Source organism: Falco punctatus (assembly GCF_963210335.1).
Source record: "Falco punctatus genome assembly, chromosome: 4".
Taxonomy (NCBI): domain Eukaryota; kingdom Metazoa; phylum Chordata; class Aves; order Falconiformes; family Falconidae; genus Falco; species Falco punctatus.
The window spans coordinates 73231987-73251860 of NC_137583.1; the positions used below are offsets into that span (position 1 = coordinate 73231987).

At 41.2% G+C, this 19874-nt stretch overlaps 1 protein-coding gene across 8 annotated transcripts in view; it reads left to right on the forward strand.

Annotated features, from left to right (window-relative positions):
• CUBN (cubilin) overlaps nt 1-19874 on the forward strand; it is a 151446-nt gene that overhangs the window by 50782 nt on the left and 80790 nt on the right. For all 8 annotated transcript variants that reach the window (XM_080386348.1, XM_080386347.1, XM_080386349.1 and 5 more), the window contains 2 exons: nt 9112-9271; nt 18789-18970. In XM_080386348.1, the coding sequence (XP_080242474.1) occupies nt 9112-9271; nt 18789-18970 (342 nt within the window). The remainder of the gene's footprint in view (nt 1-9111; nt 9272-18788; nt 18971-19874) is intronic.

The following is a 19874-nucleotide window of genomic DNA, read 5'->3' on the forward strand; positions in this document are numbered from 1 at the left end:
TAGTATGACAGAACATAACCTCCACAGAGGCAAAGCAATTTTATAAATAAGGAAAATGTCATGTTATTGCCCTAAAGATGAGAGTCTTGCAGTAGGACTGAAATGTACTCCTTTCTTATCCAAGAAAAATACCATTTGAAAAACACTAATCTTTCTGTTCTTTGGTAATGATCTCCCTCTATGTTCTTCTGGTCAGAACTTACAACCATCCCTTGAAGTCCAGTCTGTTTAGCATCTGCTTTTAGTAAGTACAGGGAGGACCTTGCCAAGCCTTTTGCAAGATACCACCAGCCTGATAAGCAGATAGTAAAATTGTGTCATGCAGCAAGAGAAGTTTCAGAGCTCTCTGTCTGGGTCTCACCCCTTTGGTCTGTGCAGACTGTTGATCTAGTGGCAAGACTGGGATTACTGGGTTAATGCAAAAGAACATCTTATGGGGGCAAACAACTGCCTGATAACAGCAGAAGCCTTCCTTCTGCTGCAAGGCAGGATAGAGTTCTTTGGAATAGAGCACTTCCTTGCTTGCTTACTGCTGGTGTACTTAAGAAGTCCAGACTCTTTCAGCAATTAGGCTCAGAGTGGTCAAAATACCATTTTTCCCTTATATGTGGAATATTATCAAATAATTACAGTAATTAATATGGCATCTGCTCCTGAGAACTGTTTCATTTTCTTCTGGTGGTAACAGGATATGTCTTTGTCTTTTTTTTATCTTTTTTTTAAACCACAGTAGCATTCCAGAGATGTGCCATAATATCCTTTTTCTCCATCTGGAAATACTGCATTAGATAATTGTCACTTGCGCTCAGCTGGTCATTGTCTCCTTTTTATTAGCTTATCACAGAAGAAGACAAACCACTTACCCTGTTTCTAGTTTTACTCCCTTTTGTACTTGTGAGTAATAAATATGCTTAAGCCATATTAAGAGATTAACATTATTACAGTTTATTTATGAGTATGTCTTTTTTAAGTGCTGCAGGAATTCTTTAACCGCAGAGAACGGCTTTGCTTATGGCCATGCATTGATTTACAAAATGTCACCCATCGTACATCACCCTGGGGAAGCAGATGATATATTGAATATTCCCACCCAGGTTCTGCACACAGACGTCAAATGACAGCCTGCTGGCCAGACTGCAGTGGTATCCATTAACATACTACCATGCAAACTGGCAGCATGCCAGCCCATCCCTGAATTCCTTCAGGGGTTTATGGGCCTCCACAAGAACTCCAGTGTAAGACTGTAAGGATAAAAGCAACAATTCTCCTTGTTTTTTTGTGGCAGGCCTCACCATTGGTACACAGGGAAATCTTAGCCCTTGCACTGATTTTCAGTGAGAGATCTTGATACTCAGGAGAGCATCAGGCCAAAAAGCTGCCCACCCTAGACAAGACTGGCTCAGGGCTCGGATTTTTGTTTTCCCAGTTGCCTGCACTGCCAGAATCAAAGTACACTTTGGCTTTGCTGTTTGAAAGGTTACTTAGAAGCAGACTTAGAAATGCATGCAAAACCCCGTACCCCTCAAGACAGCTAAATTTGTCAGTGATGAAAGGGTTGCATGATGCCTACAGAAACCTCAGATGACAAGAAGCACGAGTGAAGCCAGCACAGACTCTTCTGCTCTTGGACTCACAAAATGAGTCAGACCTTCATGGACACAGCATTTTCCACACCCTGACAGCTCAGAGCAATGTGACTTTGTCTGTACCTTCAGGAAAAAGCACTGCACAATGAAGTGACTGTGAAACACTACTATATGATGGTAGTGTGCATGCCTCTTGTTGGGGAAGGGGCATTTGGGACTCGTCTAGTTGCAGCTGGATTCGTCTCTCCTCTGTTCTTCTGTATTCTAAATTTTGCTGGATAGCCTGGCCAGTGACTGTCTGTGCAGTGGAGTGGCTTATCCCACTCAGCACAGGCATCACAGTGCAAAATTACATGGTGGCTGAGGAAACCCCATCTGAATTGCTCAAAGCTTCCCCTCATTCAAAGGGAAGCCCCAAGACAGTTCAGGGAAAACCACACAGGACTCTCAGGAAGCTCTTATCCCTCCTCTTCCCGTTGTTCACATGAGCAGGCAGGTTTGCTTTCCTGAAAGCCCAAGGGGCAGGAGTATTTCCTTTTCTCCCCTCTTCATTTGCTGCGATCAAGCTGCAGCTCTCCTCGGTTGCCATAGGTTGCATGATCTAAATTTTCTCAAATGGGAAGGATTCCCAGAGAGGATCCTTCTGTCTCTGGCCTCTGATGGTGTTGGTGTGATGTTGCTTGCACTGGCAGTTTGGTTCATCTGGGCTGGCAAAGCACATGAGGAACAGCACTCAGCTCTGGACAGGAGTCAGCGGTGCTGCAAACTGCTCAGAACCCCCTGAGGTTTTCAGAGCAGGTGCAGCTTCTTCATCCCCCCAGTTGCTGTAGTCCCTAGGCACAGCCCCATCTCTTTGTAAAGGGCTTTTTCCCCACAGCGAGCAGCTTTCTACTGAAGAATAACTTTGGAAATATTATTGTTCCAAGCTCAAAAGCAGTCCTTCTCCCTCCGCTTTGAGTGGATTCTCACTGCAGAGGAACCGCCTCAATTTTTGAGGTGCTGGGGAAAGCAGGCAGTCTACCAAAATAACCGCAGCCTGGTGACCAGGCACGTGTGACCCCACTGCCAGGAGGACATGGATCCCCAAGCAGCCCCTTGGTCAGCAAAGGCAGGAGAGACGCTTCAGGCACCCATCTGGATGCTGGCCATGACAGCAAACCTCTGCTTTTACCTCAGGGGGAGGCACAGGGTCAGGAACAGGACACTGGGGCAGCCTGGGTTTGCCTCAGGCAGTGGAGCCATGATTTGAGGTCAAAGCACCCACAGCACTTAGCAGAGGTGCAGAGCTTTCCGGCTGCATTGCTGCGCTGGGCTGCATTGCTTTCAGCTCAGCCTGCTCTGGCCAGCGTGCATGGGTGAGACTCCAGGACTGCCCCGCTGCAGGTGGCTGAGAGCTTCCCCGTTCAGACAGCTATGCCGATTAGGTGGAAGTGCTCTTCTAATATAGGCTTGGGAATTTAAAATATGCTGAAGAAATAAGGTTTTGAGTGCAGGCATTGGGGCTGACCAACTAGGTGGGTGTCTCCTAGGCATTCCTTTCTTAAACAGCAGTTGTTTCCTATTTCTATATCTAAAAAAATTTTAAAATTTCATCCAAAGATACACCCAGCATTTCTTACGTTCTTACAATAAAAAGAGACTTGCTAAAGAGAATTACTTGGTTTATATCATTTGCAGAAAGAAACCTTTCCTAGAAAGGCAGGAATGAGCAGATTTGCCCGTAGTTAGAAATTCTTGTTTTCTTTGAGAAGATAGTAAGTGGCAATGTAAGAGATGATAAATCCTTTTAAAAAATACCACTGCAGTCCAACGTGGAATTGAACTTTGCTTGAAACATTCAAAGGGCTCTGAGTATTTCAGGCCCAGGTTACGTGACAAAACACAGACTCAGATACAACTCCTACTATTAAAAAACTAGACATCTCTACATTTCCATGTGTTAGATAAATCCCAGCAAAACTACAGTGTGTCTGTATGTCTTGTGATGCACAATGTCAAACTTCATTGTACTACGGAATAAAATGTTTAATTAGTGAAAGTGCGTCATTGTGTGGAGACAAGATATTTGCCTTCAGTAGTCAGAGCAAGGAGTTTCATTAAAGGTCATCTAGGGCATAAACATATTTAAATAATGGTATTTAAACATTATTTAGAATAAGTTCTTAAGGAGGGCTTTTTTCTAGTAGCAATTGCAAACACTTCTCATCATGCAAGCACAAACGTGGCCTTCTTTTGCTCTCCTGTTTGTGTAGAAGTAACAAGGCTCCACAGTAAGATGGTCGAAGTCTTAAGTTGCCTGTGTTTCCATGAAAACTATGTTGGTGTGATGCTGAGCTAGCACAGTGTGCCACATCTTGGAGCTGTAGTTTGTTTGTTTTTTTTCTCTGGCTGACAGACCTGCAGATTCTTAAGCTTGCACTCTGGTTCTTCCAGAAAGAAAAATACTGCTTGGAAATTGATTCTTTTTATTTTGTTGATTCTTGCTTTAACAAGTAATGGTGATTGCACTTTAAAGTGCCTCCTGTTACTTGAGTGGTGGTTATATTGTCTGTGTTTTGCTTCATTTTGTTTTCTGGTAACATATTTGTTACTATGCCATCAAAATTTCTTTTCCAAAACCTGACCCATTCAGGAAGAGTTACTCAGATACCTGTAATCACTGCCTCTAGTGTTTAGATCAGTCAAAACAATCCCATTTTGTTTTGGATACTTGTGTGTATCAGAATAGCATACTTGTGTGTGTGAAAGGGATACTTGTGTGTGTCAGAATAGCAATTTGAGTATGTCCTAGAGGCTCCAGCAATAGGTGGGAGACTTGCAGCTATTCTGGTCTAACTCAAGGCACAACATCCTTTTCTCAGTTCTGCAAATACAGCCCAGGGCTGTTGCTGCTGGTCTCTGTGAAAAGGCTTTCAGACTGCAAACAATTTGGTTCAAGACTCAAATTGAGAGAATTATTGAATGATTATGTAAATAATTATCAACACCTGATAATAGAATTATTTATAGTACAATAAAATGAGAACTGTCAGTATTCATAGGATGGATTTCCCCCTCATATGAAACAGAAAGTTTGTCTTTGAAGACTCTCCATCACATCTGGATCAACACAATGTGTTATGCCTGACTAATGTATGTAAGCAGCTTTTTTCCAGAGCACATTAGGCTGGGGATTTTCCTTTATAATCATTTTCCTGATGGAAAAAACTATGCCTTTTCACAGAAATAAAAGTTCTCCAAGAGAAAACAGAAATGTTACCCTAAAAAATAAAATATCAGTTTTCTGCCAGGGAAACTGAACAGATAGAGTCCCACTACCTGTCTGGAAGGCTCCTGCCAGTCTCACAGTGCAAAAAGGAATAATATTGACAAGGCGGTCACCTAGAAAAATGTCCCTGCTTTGAGTATGCCCAAATGGAACGCGTTCAGTGTTTCTTTCCTCCCATTTGTTTGAGATCTTTATTTCCTTCTGCACAGCAGAAACTCCGTTTTCCAGTCAGCTGAGTCCTTGAGCCCTTGCTCCAGTTCTAGCAGTGAGCTTCTCTGTGACACAGGTCATGCTGCTTTGCTTTGCTCCTCCAAAGAGAGTTGAACAGCTGTGGCCTCCAGATCATTGTTACTGGCGTCAGTGACATATTGCTAGGCTGAAGAGTCAGAAAAGCCAAAATGTAATACTGGTGACCAGGGTGTCTCCTCTGGGAGAGCTACCCAAGCCAAACCCTTCCTGCAGCCTTGGCTGGCCCTGCTGTCCCAGCCCGACTCCAATGTACAGCAGATGATTCAGCTCCCACTTTGCTGCAGGGCAGTCCCACAGCTTGCTTCATCCCTTAGAGAGCTAGTACCTCCCTTTTTTACTTTTGTGTCAGCCTATACGCTTGCTCCTAGGCAGCCTGATAAGTAGTTTTTTGTAACTCATGCCTAATAATTTGTCTGAACGTACTGTATCCCCCGCCTGGGCCCAGTGCCAGAGTGCAGGCTGATGAAATGGAGCGCCCTGGGTGCTGCTAGGTGATTGCTTTGGTTAAAGAGGGGAGGCTAAGGATCTGGACATGTGCTGCAGCTGTTTGCATATTTTGCCTGTTGGATCGTCTGCCAAAATCATTATGAAGCCCTTGGATTTTCTGATGGAGGCTAAAAGGTCTGAACAAATAAATATTTTACAAAAGAACTATCTACACAGAAAAGGGAGCAATTGCTTTCTTCCCAATAAGGAGCTGGGAGGGAGACCAATCCCCAGTTCCTAGACTCAGTATGGTACTGTAGTGGCTAATAAACTGCCCCAAAATTCAATTGTCTTGCACAGTTCAAGGGAATACCGTGCCCCATATAGCCTGGGGAAGAACCTTCTCTCGATTTGCAGCAGTTTAGGATAGCACAGCTGACAAAGCAGACCCTTAGACAAGAAACACTATCTCGGAGATCAGAAGAGAAATTGTGGTTCATGAGATCTGTGTGCAGCTTCGGTTTCACTTGCCCGTATTTTTGTGAGAGCAAAATGTGGTTTGAGAAGTTCAAAATGCCCTGTGAAAACTCCCAGCTGTTCCCTTCATTTAGAAATGAAAGCTCAAAAAAACCCCACTGTAATTCTAGCAGTCGCGGTTCTGCCTCTCTCAATGAATTACAGCTGGCCAGGCACTCGAATTTCCTGCGAAACTGCTCTGAACCCAGACCCACGGGGCAGCACGGCATGAAGGGGTTGCCATGGGAACCGCTCTTTGTGATTCGAAATACTGAAGGACTGTTTTCAGGGAAACTCCATAGAAATGTGACATTTGCTGTCTTAGATAAAAATAACACTCCCTTGATGAATCAAAGTTGCAGGAGACTTATGAAGGTTGGGGTTTTTTGTTTGGGATTTGAAAGTTTCTGGGTATGATGTGTCCAGTTCTTTAGAATGTTTTTTTCATTTGTAATCACTAAAGGTAACAGCTGATTGTTGAATGTATTTAATACAGTTGTTGCTTCTATTCAGAGCACAGATTCATGATCACCACGTTGATTCATTCTTTGCCATTCATACTTTTCTGGTGTAAGATTTCCATGGCTTGAAGCCACAGAAAGATGAGTAGTATATACCACAAAGCTTTCAAAGGAAGTAGTACTGTTAAAAAATCTAATTGGATCTGACTTCATTTCATTTTGCTGAATTTAAGCCGTAAAAGAATGCGTAAAGCTTTTAGCCTGGCTTGGAGGAAGGTCATAACTGTAATGCTGGGCATGGGACAGCTCAGCTGTCTGTTAGGCAGTCCTTCAAGCTTTATGTTTGGAAAGAATACAGATAGACGTTCAACTTCTTAACATTTGATCCTTATGACAGTTTCATATCTTATTATCAAACACATTTGATTAAGGCTTTGCAAGAACTACCAGCAATGGGTCTGCAATCAGAAACTTTCTTGATTTCTCCTAGAGAAATCATACTAAATGAAGTGATAGTTCTCAAGTTCCAATACACTTCCCATGCTCTGAGCCTTTCATTGTATTAGAGGATTGAAAACCAAAAAGATTCATGGTCAACACCTGCAAAAATAGGCCATGGAATATTACCACAGAATTATTCATGCAATTTGCCCTTAACTTCTGGCTGAACTACATCCAATTTATTTTTTATTTAAAAATGGCACTCAAACTAGACTGTCTTCTTGAGGATTTGAAACCATTTGAGTAGATTTCTTGGCCCCAACTCCATCTTAAATCAACAACAAGATTTCCAAAGGTCCTGGAAGACCAACATCTTGAGCAGAAAACCTGAGGGTTTAATTACTCATTCCCATATGTGAGTCTGCTAGAAAACGTGTGCAGAAATTAGTAGCTAGCATGGTTAATAAGTATTTACTATAATATCATACTTCCATACTATGGGTGTTGAGTGTAGGAGAATTCCTAGTGGAATCAGAGGTATTTGGAAAAGAGATTTGAATGGAGAGGAAAGATAAATAAACCTTGGCTGTTTTTCTAGAGATCACAGATTTGATTCTTCGCACAGAAAGAACTTTACGATGATGGCTTTAGAACAGAGAAAAGGTTTTGCTGAAATTCTAAAAGAAAGCATGCCAGAAATTCACAATGAGAATGGTCAGACATGGTTTCTGTGCCAGTAGTTTGCTGGGTTGTTAGGATGATGTGCTCCGTGAGACTGAAGATGAGATGAACTGTGCCAAAGTGATAAAAAAGCACAAGGGTCGCTGTTTTTCTAAACTTTAAGAACCATAGTTACAAAAGTAGAAAAAATAAAGCAACTCCTAACTTGACGACACTGTCAGTCTGATATTATAAGTCAAAGGTAGTTTAGCTAAAATGTCTCATTTTTACCAGCTTTGCAAAAATTGTATTCCTTACCCCTGAAAAAATGAGATTGTTGGGATATTTGGTGAGGAACATAGATGCATATTCAGTGTGTTTACTGGATATGAAAAAAGTCACAAAACTAGAATTTGGAAGAACAATTAAACCTGTTTGGAGAAAACTAATGTAGAGAGGCTTACAAACTCTTAAGTATCCATTATTACTCCATCAAAACATTAAGTGTTAAGTGTTTTCATTTAAATGTGCGTATATGACAAACTGCAGCTGTCAGGATTTAAATACAGGAGTATTTCCTTAGCATTTATTTGTTCATTTTGGGTTGGGCTTTTTTAGAGTGGTGATTTTTTAAGAGTGAGATAGAGGATTTCTCACCTGTGTTGGGGAACAGAAAGATTTTTCAGGTTGGCTACGTCTCCCAACACATTGACTGTCAAGATACAATCATGTAGAATATGACTAGGAGGTCAAACATAAAGTGTTTCTAAGTACAAAAGTTCAGAAAGCATAGCTCAGTCCACTTCTCCAAAGCAGAACGCTAGCATAAGATTATGAAACAATAAATAAACACATATGAAGTTTGCCTTGTGGTTTTTGAGGAATTAATTTGCTTTTGGTTTTCAGTTTTTCCGTACTGTTCTGGGAGGCCCTGGTGATGCTGACTCCTTGGTTTTCTCTGTCACAAGCTAGTCAGTCCTGAAATCACCTGAGTGTAGTCTTAAAGAAATGAAGATGTAAACAGAGTTGTCACTGAGGGGTTTAGAGGCACTGAGCATGTTAGATGAACAGCCACATCAGACTCATGACATCCCTTTTTTCTTTCTGCTTTAGTTCATTGCCATTTGCCCTTTGTCTTCTTCCCCAGCAACCCTCAATACACACCAAAACAGAAACAGCAAAACCTTCCTACTGTACACAGTGTGCAGCCAGGTTTAAGGAGATATTCTAGTCTACTGGAAGGTGTCCCTGCCCATGGTGGAGCTGTTGGAACTAGCTTTAAGGTCCCTTTCAACCCAAACTGTTCTATGATTCTGTGATGATATTGCAGTTATATTTGATCATAATTTCATCCAAATCTTTCCATGCTCCCCAGAGCTCATATTGCTGTGCAAAGGTGGCCGGTGTGAGAAATCTCACTGTTTTTCCTTCGACATCCCATACAAAACATTAAGAATTGGGATGCTGCCTTTTACTCACTGGGATATTTTTTGTTTCATTTCAGCTCTATGATGGGCCTGATGTGCAATCCAACCTGATAGGCACTTTCTGCGGACAGTCTCTTCCACTGGCAGGGAGTACTACAGGAACCAGCCTGCATGTGGAGTTTTATTCTGATGGATTGAACACTAGAAGCGGGTTCCAGATGCTGTGGCATGTTAATGGTAAGTTAGCCAGGTATCCTCTGGGTAGGTAGGTTTTGTTCTTCCCTGTATGTGTAATGGAGTCTCAGCTTATGCCGTCTGATGTCAGCTAAGTAGAAATAACCCATTACAGCTCTAAAAAGCATTGCATTTCCTCATAATTCCTCAAACACTTTCCCAGTGGATGTTTCTGCACGTGCATACCTTAGAAAATCATCTGATCAGAAACTGAGAGCTGTTAGTGAAATGTGCTTTAATTTGCAGGAGCAGGTACAGGGATGAGCGGCATCGGCAGAATAGCTGTACTGAGCAGGAGATACATTTCAGGAAAATCATGGGTGACTTGGGGTTTCTAACGGGAAACACTCAGCCCTCGGGTTTGCCTCATTCCTATAGATTTGTGTTTTCAGTGCGGGCTTCTCTCCAGTTTTATTTAGTGGTGCTTGTTTTCTTGGGTAGCACGTTCACTTCCAGCTGCCTCCCACCCCCCTCCTCTGCATGAAATAACATTGGCCAGGATGTGCTTTGGGTGTTTTTTCTCTTGTTCTTGCGTGTCACGAAGAAAATAGGCAAGCATGCACACCAGTTACAAACCAATCCGTTAATGACTATACAACTGTGAACTATGTTTGCAGTTTCTTCATAAGTGAGGCTAAAAATGCTAAAAATGCAACTTTTTCACTCCGCTTATTTAACAGCAATATTGGACTATAACAAGATTAAGTCGTGTGCCATTGTACATCCCATCAAAGAGGATCCAACCTTGAAAATAATTAAATCGCCACAGTTGCCCTGTCTGTCTAATCAGTTCACACCATTCAGCTTTCACAGCATTGTAAAGCAGCTGAAATCGGCTGCAGAGGCCTCGCTGTGGGTTGCTGAGGTGTATGGCATGCTATACATTGTTTGAATAGGAGCTCCTCTGCGCTGCTGCCGTTTGCAGCCTCCCAAAGGACTCTCGTCGACTAGACAGTGGTGTTTTGCATTCAGCAGAGGTCAAGGAGCATTTCTGGGCAAAGGAAGGACATATGCGGGAGGAGTGAGATGTGTGGCAGGAGCCAGCAGGGAAAGTGCGGCAGCACAAAGGTAGGTTCTTGTGCTTTGAGGTGATGTCATTCTGGAACTGCACAAAAGAAGAAAAAGTGGAGGCTTTTATGCACAGCCAGATGACATCAGCTCCATACAGTAGCCATGGTGCTGGGTTAACTTGCTTTTCTAAAGCTCTCAAAGCTTTCCAGAATTTGCCTGTGTGGTAAGCTCTCTTGTGCTTTCCCTCCACGTCCCCCTCCAAACGTTTTTGTGGACTCTCCAGCCCTTTTCCAACCCCCTGCACTCCTTTTCTACACTGACACATTTACTTCTCTGTCAGACAGCACTGCTCCTCTTTCATTCCTGGACACTAAACTGCAGCCTAACATTGCACAGGGCCTAGGCTGCTAATGTGGGCTGTATCTAAGCAGCAGAGCAAGATCTGTGGGTTCAGATAGGGCTGGCTCCTAGGGAATGTCTTTGCTGGCTCTGACATCCCAAATACGACTCCTGACAGCCTGTAATATGAGTGCAAGTTCCTCCAGAGCTGGCCACACTTGTCATCTTTTTGTTCATTGCAGGCACTTCCTTTTTTTCTTGACTGGTATCATGCACAGATATGGGTATTCCTCTTACCCTTGGTGGCTACATGGTCTGGGCATATACCGCTGCCCTCAACTGGATAAAATTAGACAAGTTCCTGTAGTCAGGGTGCTATATTTGCTTCTCCCTTTTGAAAATCTTTCAAATGCACAAAAAAAGCTCACTGGAGAAAGGCTCCTTATCTAGGAGAACTGATCAGAAGATGCAGCCTTTGAACTGGATATTTTGGAGTGAAGCATTCAGGTCCCCTCTTTCCTGCAGGCAAATCCCTAAGAGAGTCTAAACCTGGAGCTGGTAACATCTCACCTGACAAGAAAATAACAAGGCTACATGTGCTGGTGAGAGAAGAGTTTTGCTTGTACTCAAGTGACAAATGAGTACAATTTCATTTATGTACGTACATTATGAGTACACAAAAAAAGTGCTCTAGAGTTGAGGCTGCTGTGAACTATTTCTCAGGCTGTCCATGTGCTCCTTAACTGGCAGTTGTGAAGCATCTATGTGACATGTATCAAGGGCATTCACGTGCTTTGATGATAGAAGAGATCAGTATTTACATCTGCCACCATATGCCTGATACAGTTCACTCTTTCTGGCAACTTTGCTCGGTTATGAGATGATCATGAAAAGCCAAAAGTTTACCTCATTGATATCTGATGTGAGGAACCCCTCCTGCCACATGACACAAATTTTGAGTGTTTTGATTTGAAACATTTGCATCTGATCTTGCCAGTTGCTGAGCCACTACTTTGCAGTTGCTGAGTTACTGAAGGAAACCCAGTCTTTAGGCTTTCCCAAAGACACAATTAGTAACTGATCTTAGGAGAATGCTGTTATTCATGCTTAAAAGTGTCCTATATAATTTTAACTTGGATGCAACACTGTAGTGCAAAGAGTTCAAATTAAAAGTGGTCGTGGTTCTGAAATAACACTGTTCATATAAGGGGCTTTCATTGATGAACCTGGATTTAGAATTGATTGGGCTAAATCACTAATGTTTTCTTCTGCAGCCAAGGGCTCAAGAGGGATTATTCACCAGAGGAAAGCTTGAATCTGCAAGATGCTCATTCTGCTTCTACTGTTTATTAGGAATCTTAATATAGGAAAATATATTTGGGGGCATATATTGGCCTTTTGAGAAAGAACAAATTCTTGGTAGCAGTCTGGATATTGCAAAGATGGCATGCCAATTGAATTGCTTTCCTTAAAAAAAAAAAGCAGGAGGCCAAAAGGGCAAAGGTCTCTCAGTGCAAAATTAGACCAGTGACAACTGTCACTATCTGAGAAGACACATATTTCCTAGACCTGTCACTTACCTTATTAGGCGACATGCATGTGGGAGCTGACTGCTTTATATATACATCTGCATTTCATTAGAAGCTTACTCATTTGGCTGCTTGATTGTCAGGAAATTTAATTGGCTTTTCTCATAATAGGCAAAATTTATGCCCACTATTCTGTTTTCTATGACATATTAATTTCCCCTTTAAAGAGGAAGCACAGCACATTATTGAGAAAATAATTATGTAGTCCCAAAGTATTGTATCGCTCTTTTCCTTCACCACCATCTTCTTTCTGTTGGATTTCCCTAAGAAATGTTTGGTGAACAGGTGTGAAGAAGGCTGCTTGGTTCATGAGAAAAGTTTTCATTAGCCTGGGTCTGTATTTTCAGAAGATGAATATTATGAAAAGGCATACAATAACTAAAGACTGGTGTTTTCAGTACGTGTCAGGTAAAATGCAAATATTTTGTTAGTTCTTCAGGGAAGCATAACAGAAACAGAGATTAGATTAGATTAGATTAGATGATTAAATTAGGATGCCGAAGCCATTCGCTGCAGACATTTGCCAGGCATCTGTTAGGATTGCTGGAAAGAATGCCGCATTGCAGGTCAATGAGGGAGCTGAGGCCCAGATTTCCTAAGCCTGAATCATAGCTCTGTTGTTGATTTCTTGTGCGGCCTTTGACAAATTGCCATTTGTTTAGTTTTCAAAAATGACTATTCCTTTTCAGTGTCTTTCTGTCACATTAAGTCTAAGGACGCACGGGATCTGACCTTTTGAAGTCCTGAGCAGTTTTTTTGAGTTGTGGGTGATACCATGTTCAGAGCTGGCTTTTTGTATTGAAGTTCTCTATGAGAGCTCAGGATGAATTAACTTCTGTTTCTTCAGCAAACTGGACCTCCTCCCACCCCCAGACTAATACATTAGAATAAGGGCCAAAATTTTCTTTAAAAGCTTATTGCTGAATGGTTTGATCAGTGTCTGAGAGCTAGAAAGTGTTGCTTTTTTTTTTTTAACACTGAACACATATCAGCTGATATGGGAGCTGTGGCTGTTAAATATTTCAGAGGATTCAACTCCTGTTTAAACGGCTAAATTTGCCTTTATGTCTCTGCGTCCCAGAGTAGTCTCTTTGTTTATTATCCATCTTACTGATTTCACGTTGGAACATGTTGAAGAAAATACCAGAATTCAGGGGACTGATGAAACAATAATAATCAAAACTATAGAGGTGATGAAGAAACCAGAGAGAAGAAAAAAAAGAACGCAAAAGCACAGCACATTTTCTCACTTGAAATTTTACTCTCTTGTATAAACCCTCATCACCAAAATTCTCTCTCTTGCTCCATTGGATACTATTCTATAAACTAAACCTACTCAAGAGAGCAAAAGATTTCAGAATCAAATCCAAGTTTTACTTCATGCAAGTATTATTGTAGTACAGGCAAATGTTCGTACTACCCACTACTTGCAGCTATACTCAGTTAATGCTTACCGAAAAATTCCACGATGAGCACAACAAACGGAACAACGCTGAATCCTTTCATGTCACTAACTTTGATTTTACAGTGTCATTTCACTTTAAACTTCATGGAAGGGATTTTTTTAGCATGTGGCTAAAACTTACCCATGAATAAATCTGAAAACCTTGCAAATAATAGAGGTTTCCACAGATTAATACTTCTCTATTCAGCTATAATTATTTATGAGAATAGGGATTCTTCTTTGGTTAATGAACACCATCTGCTAACCGAACAGGCAGTAATATGGAAAGATCTATAAATCATCCTTTGCACAATCTTCAGCAACTACTTAGATTTTAGCCAGAGGAAAGCAAAGACACCAAATGTATGTTTCCCGAACTTTCTATTTGTTGTCTGATTTCCTAGCAACTAACAGCAGCTTAGGTAGTTGTTTTAAGCATTTTTCAAGGGAGTTCCAGAACCTTTATACTACTAGAAGAGTATCTCCCATCCCTTTTTTTTTCTGTTTAACTGCAGGGCTGAATTTTCCAAAATAACTGCAAGAAGGTCTGCACAAACTGAGCATACGCTGTATACAGTTCAGCTACAAGAACTTTTCCACAGTGCAGCTGTCTGTAAATCTGTCCACAAACAGCAAGACCATGTATTTTTGTGCTGAGAAAAACTTTAAAAGATGTTTCAATATGAACTGAATGGGTCTCACATTATTCACCACTATTTCAGCGAGAGCTGAAGTCATGCAGCAATTTATAGTTTCTGCTTCCACAATTTTATTTACCCCTAAAGACCAAATCTTTTTTCCTTTGTTGCCATAAACAGCATAAATTCCATTATTTTAATAGAAGCAAACTCTAATCTGATGTTTGCAGACAAATGTAAACAGTAGAAGGTTTGTATTCATTTAGTGGTTATGCCAGAGATGGAAGAAGTTTAATTAGCTGCGATGATTACATCATCATTTAAACTTTTCCTATTTCAATATCTTAATAAAGTAGGCAGGCTACTTTTGTATGGAAATTACATTCCAGGTTAAATCAAAATGTATTTCTTAGCTTGCTCAAGAAACAGGAAACATATACAGTACATACAAGTGGATGTTTCAAAAGAACAGGACTGGCATTTCTCATGAAGTTTTCGTTTTAAATGCAAAATCAATACATATATCCACATATTCATATAGGTATAAAAATAAATATGCATCTACATCTGCATCTTCAGTGTGAACACCATACACATGAATGTAATTTGTTTGATATCTTCTCAGGTTATTTTAAGTCTGCCAAGGCTGATTGCAGTGCCTAGTATAAGCATCTTAAGGCAGGGGATCTGTTTTCATAGGTAACACACACATAATATGGGAAATACTTGCAGTTTACTTTTCCTTGATGGCTTGTACCTGTGATCCGATCAAACAAAGGGATAATTCTGTAATAATTTTGTGACTAATGAAAATGGGGAAGACACTGAGTAAGTCAGGGATCAAATTCTAAATTAATCTTCTTAGAACATTCAAGACAAAAGTTTTGTGAATCACAAGGACCCATAATATTCCAGGAACCAAAATATAAGCTGCAAAGTCACTGAAGTTTGCTTCTTGTTTTGAAACACTATTCCTGATCATTTTTATTATTTTTTTTTTTTTTAATTCTAAGGCTTGGCAAATCTTTCACATACAAAATGTATAAGCATTTCAAAAAGTTTTTCTATTATAATTTGAGGTTTTCTTATTTTAGTGTTACATAGATGTAGCAAGTGAGTTTAAAGGCAGGAATATCTGTTTTAATCTCTTAAGTATTTCTGTAAATATTTTGTTAAAACCATCTAGCATCTATATATTTTTTCAAAAAAGCACAACAGAACTGATTCTTACCTCATCCATATAAGAGCAGAAACATAATATATAGACTTTCTGCCAGCTGGTCAGAGTTCAGAGATTATGATTCTGCTCTGATACAGAGGCTTCTGCTTTGCATATGCAGGTCAGTCAAAATAGTTCAGGTGTGAAGTTCACATATTTGCAAAGATCAGGGAGTCTTTTTTTCAGGTATTAGTGAATACTTAGGCATAAACTTAAGCAATTTCTGATCTGTTTGAAACAATAAATGATTTCAACATGAGTTCAGCACATTCATTATAAGAAATGAATCACAGACATCTAAACTTTACCTCCATTTTACTGGAGCATGTAAGAAGAATTATTTCTCTTAACAAAGAGCCTTTTCTGGGAACATTTGTAGTTGCAAGAAAAGAAATGGCACATGAAAACCAGTTTGACGTTCTTATTCATGTGCTTCACACACCTCATCCAGAGAGTATTGATTCAGCTCAGAGAAAATATAAACCACTCTGGAGAGGGAGCATGAATAATCTGAATGCTACCTGCAAGGGTTGCATAGAAAGAAAGGTCAGGGCCTCAAAGCCCATCACATAAGCTTTCCACTCATTTGAGCCACTTCGGGTTTAAATAAAAAAACATGTCTTTGTGGCTATCAGGAAACTCTTAGTAGGAGAAGCTGAGTCATAACTGCCTGTTTAGTTTAAAATGTTCCCAGCTTTCCTCAGGCTGAGATAAATGGCAATTGGCTTTGTTCTCGCCTGCTGAAACTCCCCTGCCTCCCCGTTCCCACCCCTCAGGAGCCGAGCCATCAAGTCTGTCTGTTGAGAAATCGTTCTGTTTCCCAAGCTGGCGAGGTGGCTTTCCCCTCCTGAAGTCTGGCCTCAGCGGCTGTGTCATTCCTGCTGCTGAGGGAGAAGAGAGAGAGTAACTCACCCTGCAGATTCAGCTGTAGGGCTCCCCCCCTGCCGACAACTTTTTTTTTCTCCAGCTATAAAAACCCAACGATCTGGTTTCTTTTGAGGAAAATTAGGCCATCTTCTGATGGCACTGGGGAAAAAAACGGGGTGGTGGGTTCCACTGAAGCTTTCGTCCTCTCTGTCTCTCTGCTGAAATATTAATGGATCTGTTTCTCCGGAGGGACTGAAGGCAGGATTGGTTTCAAATACACTTAAAAGCTGCATTTATTCCTTGGCTGAGACATGGGGTAGCGTGACAATGTAGCTTTGTGGCTGCAGGGCAAACCACCTCAGGGTTATGGAGCATCCTGTGCAGCAAGTTGGGGAAAAAGGGAGAACTAAGCCTGTGACAATTCACCCATGAGGTCAGCCTCAGCTATGTAAAGTCTTTCCTGGGTTATAGCTAACTATTGCTCAGTTGTGGGAATGCTTGTGTTTGAACGGTGGTTTTCTGGCGAGTCCTGTGCGATGGACTGATGGAGATCCATGTTACATTGTTGGCATGGTTGGGGTCTTCCTCACATCTGTATTTAGATGGCTCTTCTTTAGTTTAAAATAGCTTCTTCTTGCTTTGCTCCATTTCAGACCTGCTGCTCTTTCCTCTCATAGATTTTGCAGTCCTTGAAGTCCTACAGCCGACTGTGGCAAAGCCAAACTCAAGTTTTCAGTGAGGAGCTGAAAGACCCCATGGGTAGAGATGATGGCAAATGCTTTTGGGGCTTAGCAGCCACCCTTCAATAACCACAAGTTTGTCGTAGAAGGTGTTGAGGGAAGTATTTGCATTTAATCTTGATCTATAGCTTCCTGAAGAAAAAACAAGTGTTAAGCAGTGCAATGGCCAAAGATACCTTCTTCAAGTTGCAAATTATGCATAGATTTAATAGAGGTTAGGGGAGTTTTACACATCTGTGTAGATTAGTTGGGCAGGTCAGAGGGGTAGTTTATTTGGTTTATGTTGTAAAATATCACCTATAACTAAAAGTTCTGATAACAGATGCTATTTATCACTTCTGACATACACAGTGTTTGCCCCTGGGAATATAGAGCTCATGGTTCATTAAATGGTTTTATTAAGTGTTTGGGGGGCTTTTTTGCTATGTGACAGAGCCTTTCCTCTGGAAATAAAGCCAAAGAGATTGATGGAGCATGGGCTTTACTTACAATGCTCGAGTGACCCCGTAAAAGCTGTGTAAGCAAAAGTTTAGCTAGCACCTAAATGAAGAAACTGGGGGCTTGTAGTGTAGAGAGGGAAAAAAAAGCTGCTGCAAGGCAGAGCAACACATGTAAAATCAGACCAAACACACAATTCCATTGGGTTCTGCATGTGACAGATACACACCCACCCTACTGGCTTCTCTAAAGGTGAGGTTTCATCGTGAATGTAGCTGATCTAAATCTGTCCTGACACTGGGAAGGGCTCTTGTGCCTTCCCACCCCACTGACACCTGCACTGGGGGACTGGGTCAGGGAAAGCATCTTCCTGGGAACAACAAAAGTAGGTGAGCGCAGCAGTTGCCACAACTCTGTAAAGCAATGATAGAACTGCAGTCCTGGTTGTTCAGCTGCTTTGTGCTGTCAAATTAGGGCCTGCATTTGATCCATTGTTTTGCTTTTTTTTTTTTTTTTTCCAATCTAGCTCATAATATGCAAGAACTTAATCACCCAAGGAGCTGGGGAGTGAGGTTAGGACAACAATTTCTTATCAGAAAGGAAAATACATAACTTTTCAAACATGGCATATCTTACAATTACAGTTACAACTGAATAAAAAAGAACATTAAACCCACCAAATGTCAGAAACCCAGTTTATCCACTGTGACTTGGCAGCTTGTAATCATGCTCACTGGGCTGAGGGAAATTGCATTGTCTTTAATTTTATGATTTCTAAAGCAGTGGGAAACAGCATTTTTACAACAATAGGAAGCCCTCCCCATGATAACTTGGGTTGTGTATTAGTTGAGGTCAGTTAACAACTGAGGATGGCTCTGATTCAGCTTTCTAGAACTGATCACAGTTGGAGGCCAATACAAAAGATGTCACTTCTTTTGCTGCATGTCTGTTTCTTCAGACATTCTGTTTCTGTCAAAGCAGATGTTGAGGCACAGTGAGAAACATTCCAAACCAGGAGGTGAAGTGCTTACTGCATGGGCAGGGCCAGCAGGTCCAGCCTGCCGTTCTTGAGTTTCTCTTCCCTGCTGGACCTCAGTTCCCTGTGATAGAGCAGACCCTTAAGGCCAGTATTCACATTTGTTCATTAAATGGGTGCTAATGCCTGTCCTCATTGCAGAGCTGTCAGTGAGCTTTTCCAGAGCCCCTCACTGACGGCTTCTTTGCTGTTTTATCAGGTTGTGGAGGAGAACTCTCTGGCCCTTCTGGTTCATTTCACAGCCCTGGCTACCCCAGCAGATACCCAAGCAATAAGGAATGCATCTGGTACATTCACACAGCACCTGGTAGCAGCATTCAACTCACCATTCAGGAACTTGACATTGAATATCACTCAAACTGCAACTACGATGTTTTGGAGGTAAGAGCATTAGATTTACTACTCAAAAATACACAAGTTATGTGCTTTTCTGTCTGGAGCAGATAATACCAACATCTGCAGGAAAAGAACAAACAATTTTACTGCAATTTTCCCATTTTTGGGAAAGTCTGTATACCTTAATAATGATGCTAGGCACTGTACACTTTCTAACAAGAGACAAAACTGCTTTGAGAAACTCAGTCTTAAAAAGTCCACCTTTTACAGAGAACTAAGCATAGGGTGCTGCACTGTGAAGATAAAATTTCCTGATGTATAGGAAGATAATGGATCTCTTGGGGGATAACGAAGGTGAGACTTTGTGTAGGACCTTACAAGGAAGTGGGAAGTTTTATAACCCTGAGCACTGAAAACTATGAAGAGCCTTTGTACTCAGAAAAAAAGAATAAAAGAAGAGGAAGTGTCCTAGTCAGGTTAGGGCGGTGGAACAAGGAGAAAAGGTACTTCTCTAAGGGTTTACTGATCTTTAAGGGACTTGTAAGACTGGATGGTCCTGTTATATACTACATCTTTGTGCTTGTCTTGGGAAGCAGCCAGGTGAACAATCCCAGCTAACAGATTTGAATAGATTTCCAGTGCAGGAAGAAGGTATAGGAAATAATTTCAGAAAGAAATTCTTTAGAAGTGTAGACTTGCTGGATTGCTCTCATTAAAGATGTTTGAATCACTAATGGATTACTAATCACCCCTACAGTTGTTGGCTCTTTCTATTTAATACATAGGTGACATTTGAACGTTTTTGTAATGAACCTGATGATTAAGAGATCTTGTAGCACTCTGCTAGGGCCTTTCTTCTCCTCTTCTCCTGGGTGATGTGATGTGTGACTGATGTACGGCTAGACAGCTTTCTGTCCAATACCTACCCATACTCACTGCTGCCTATTCT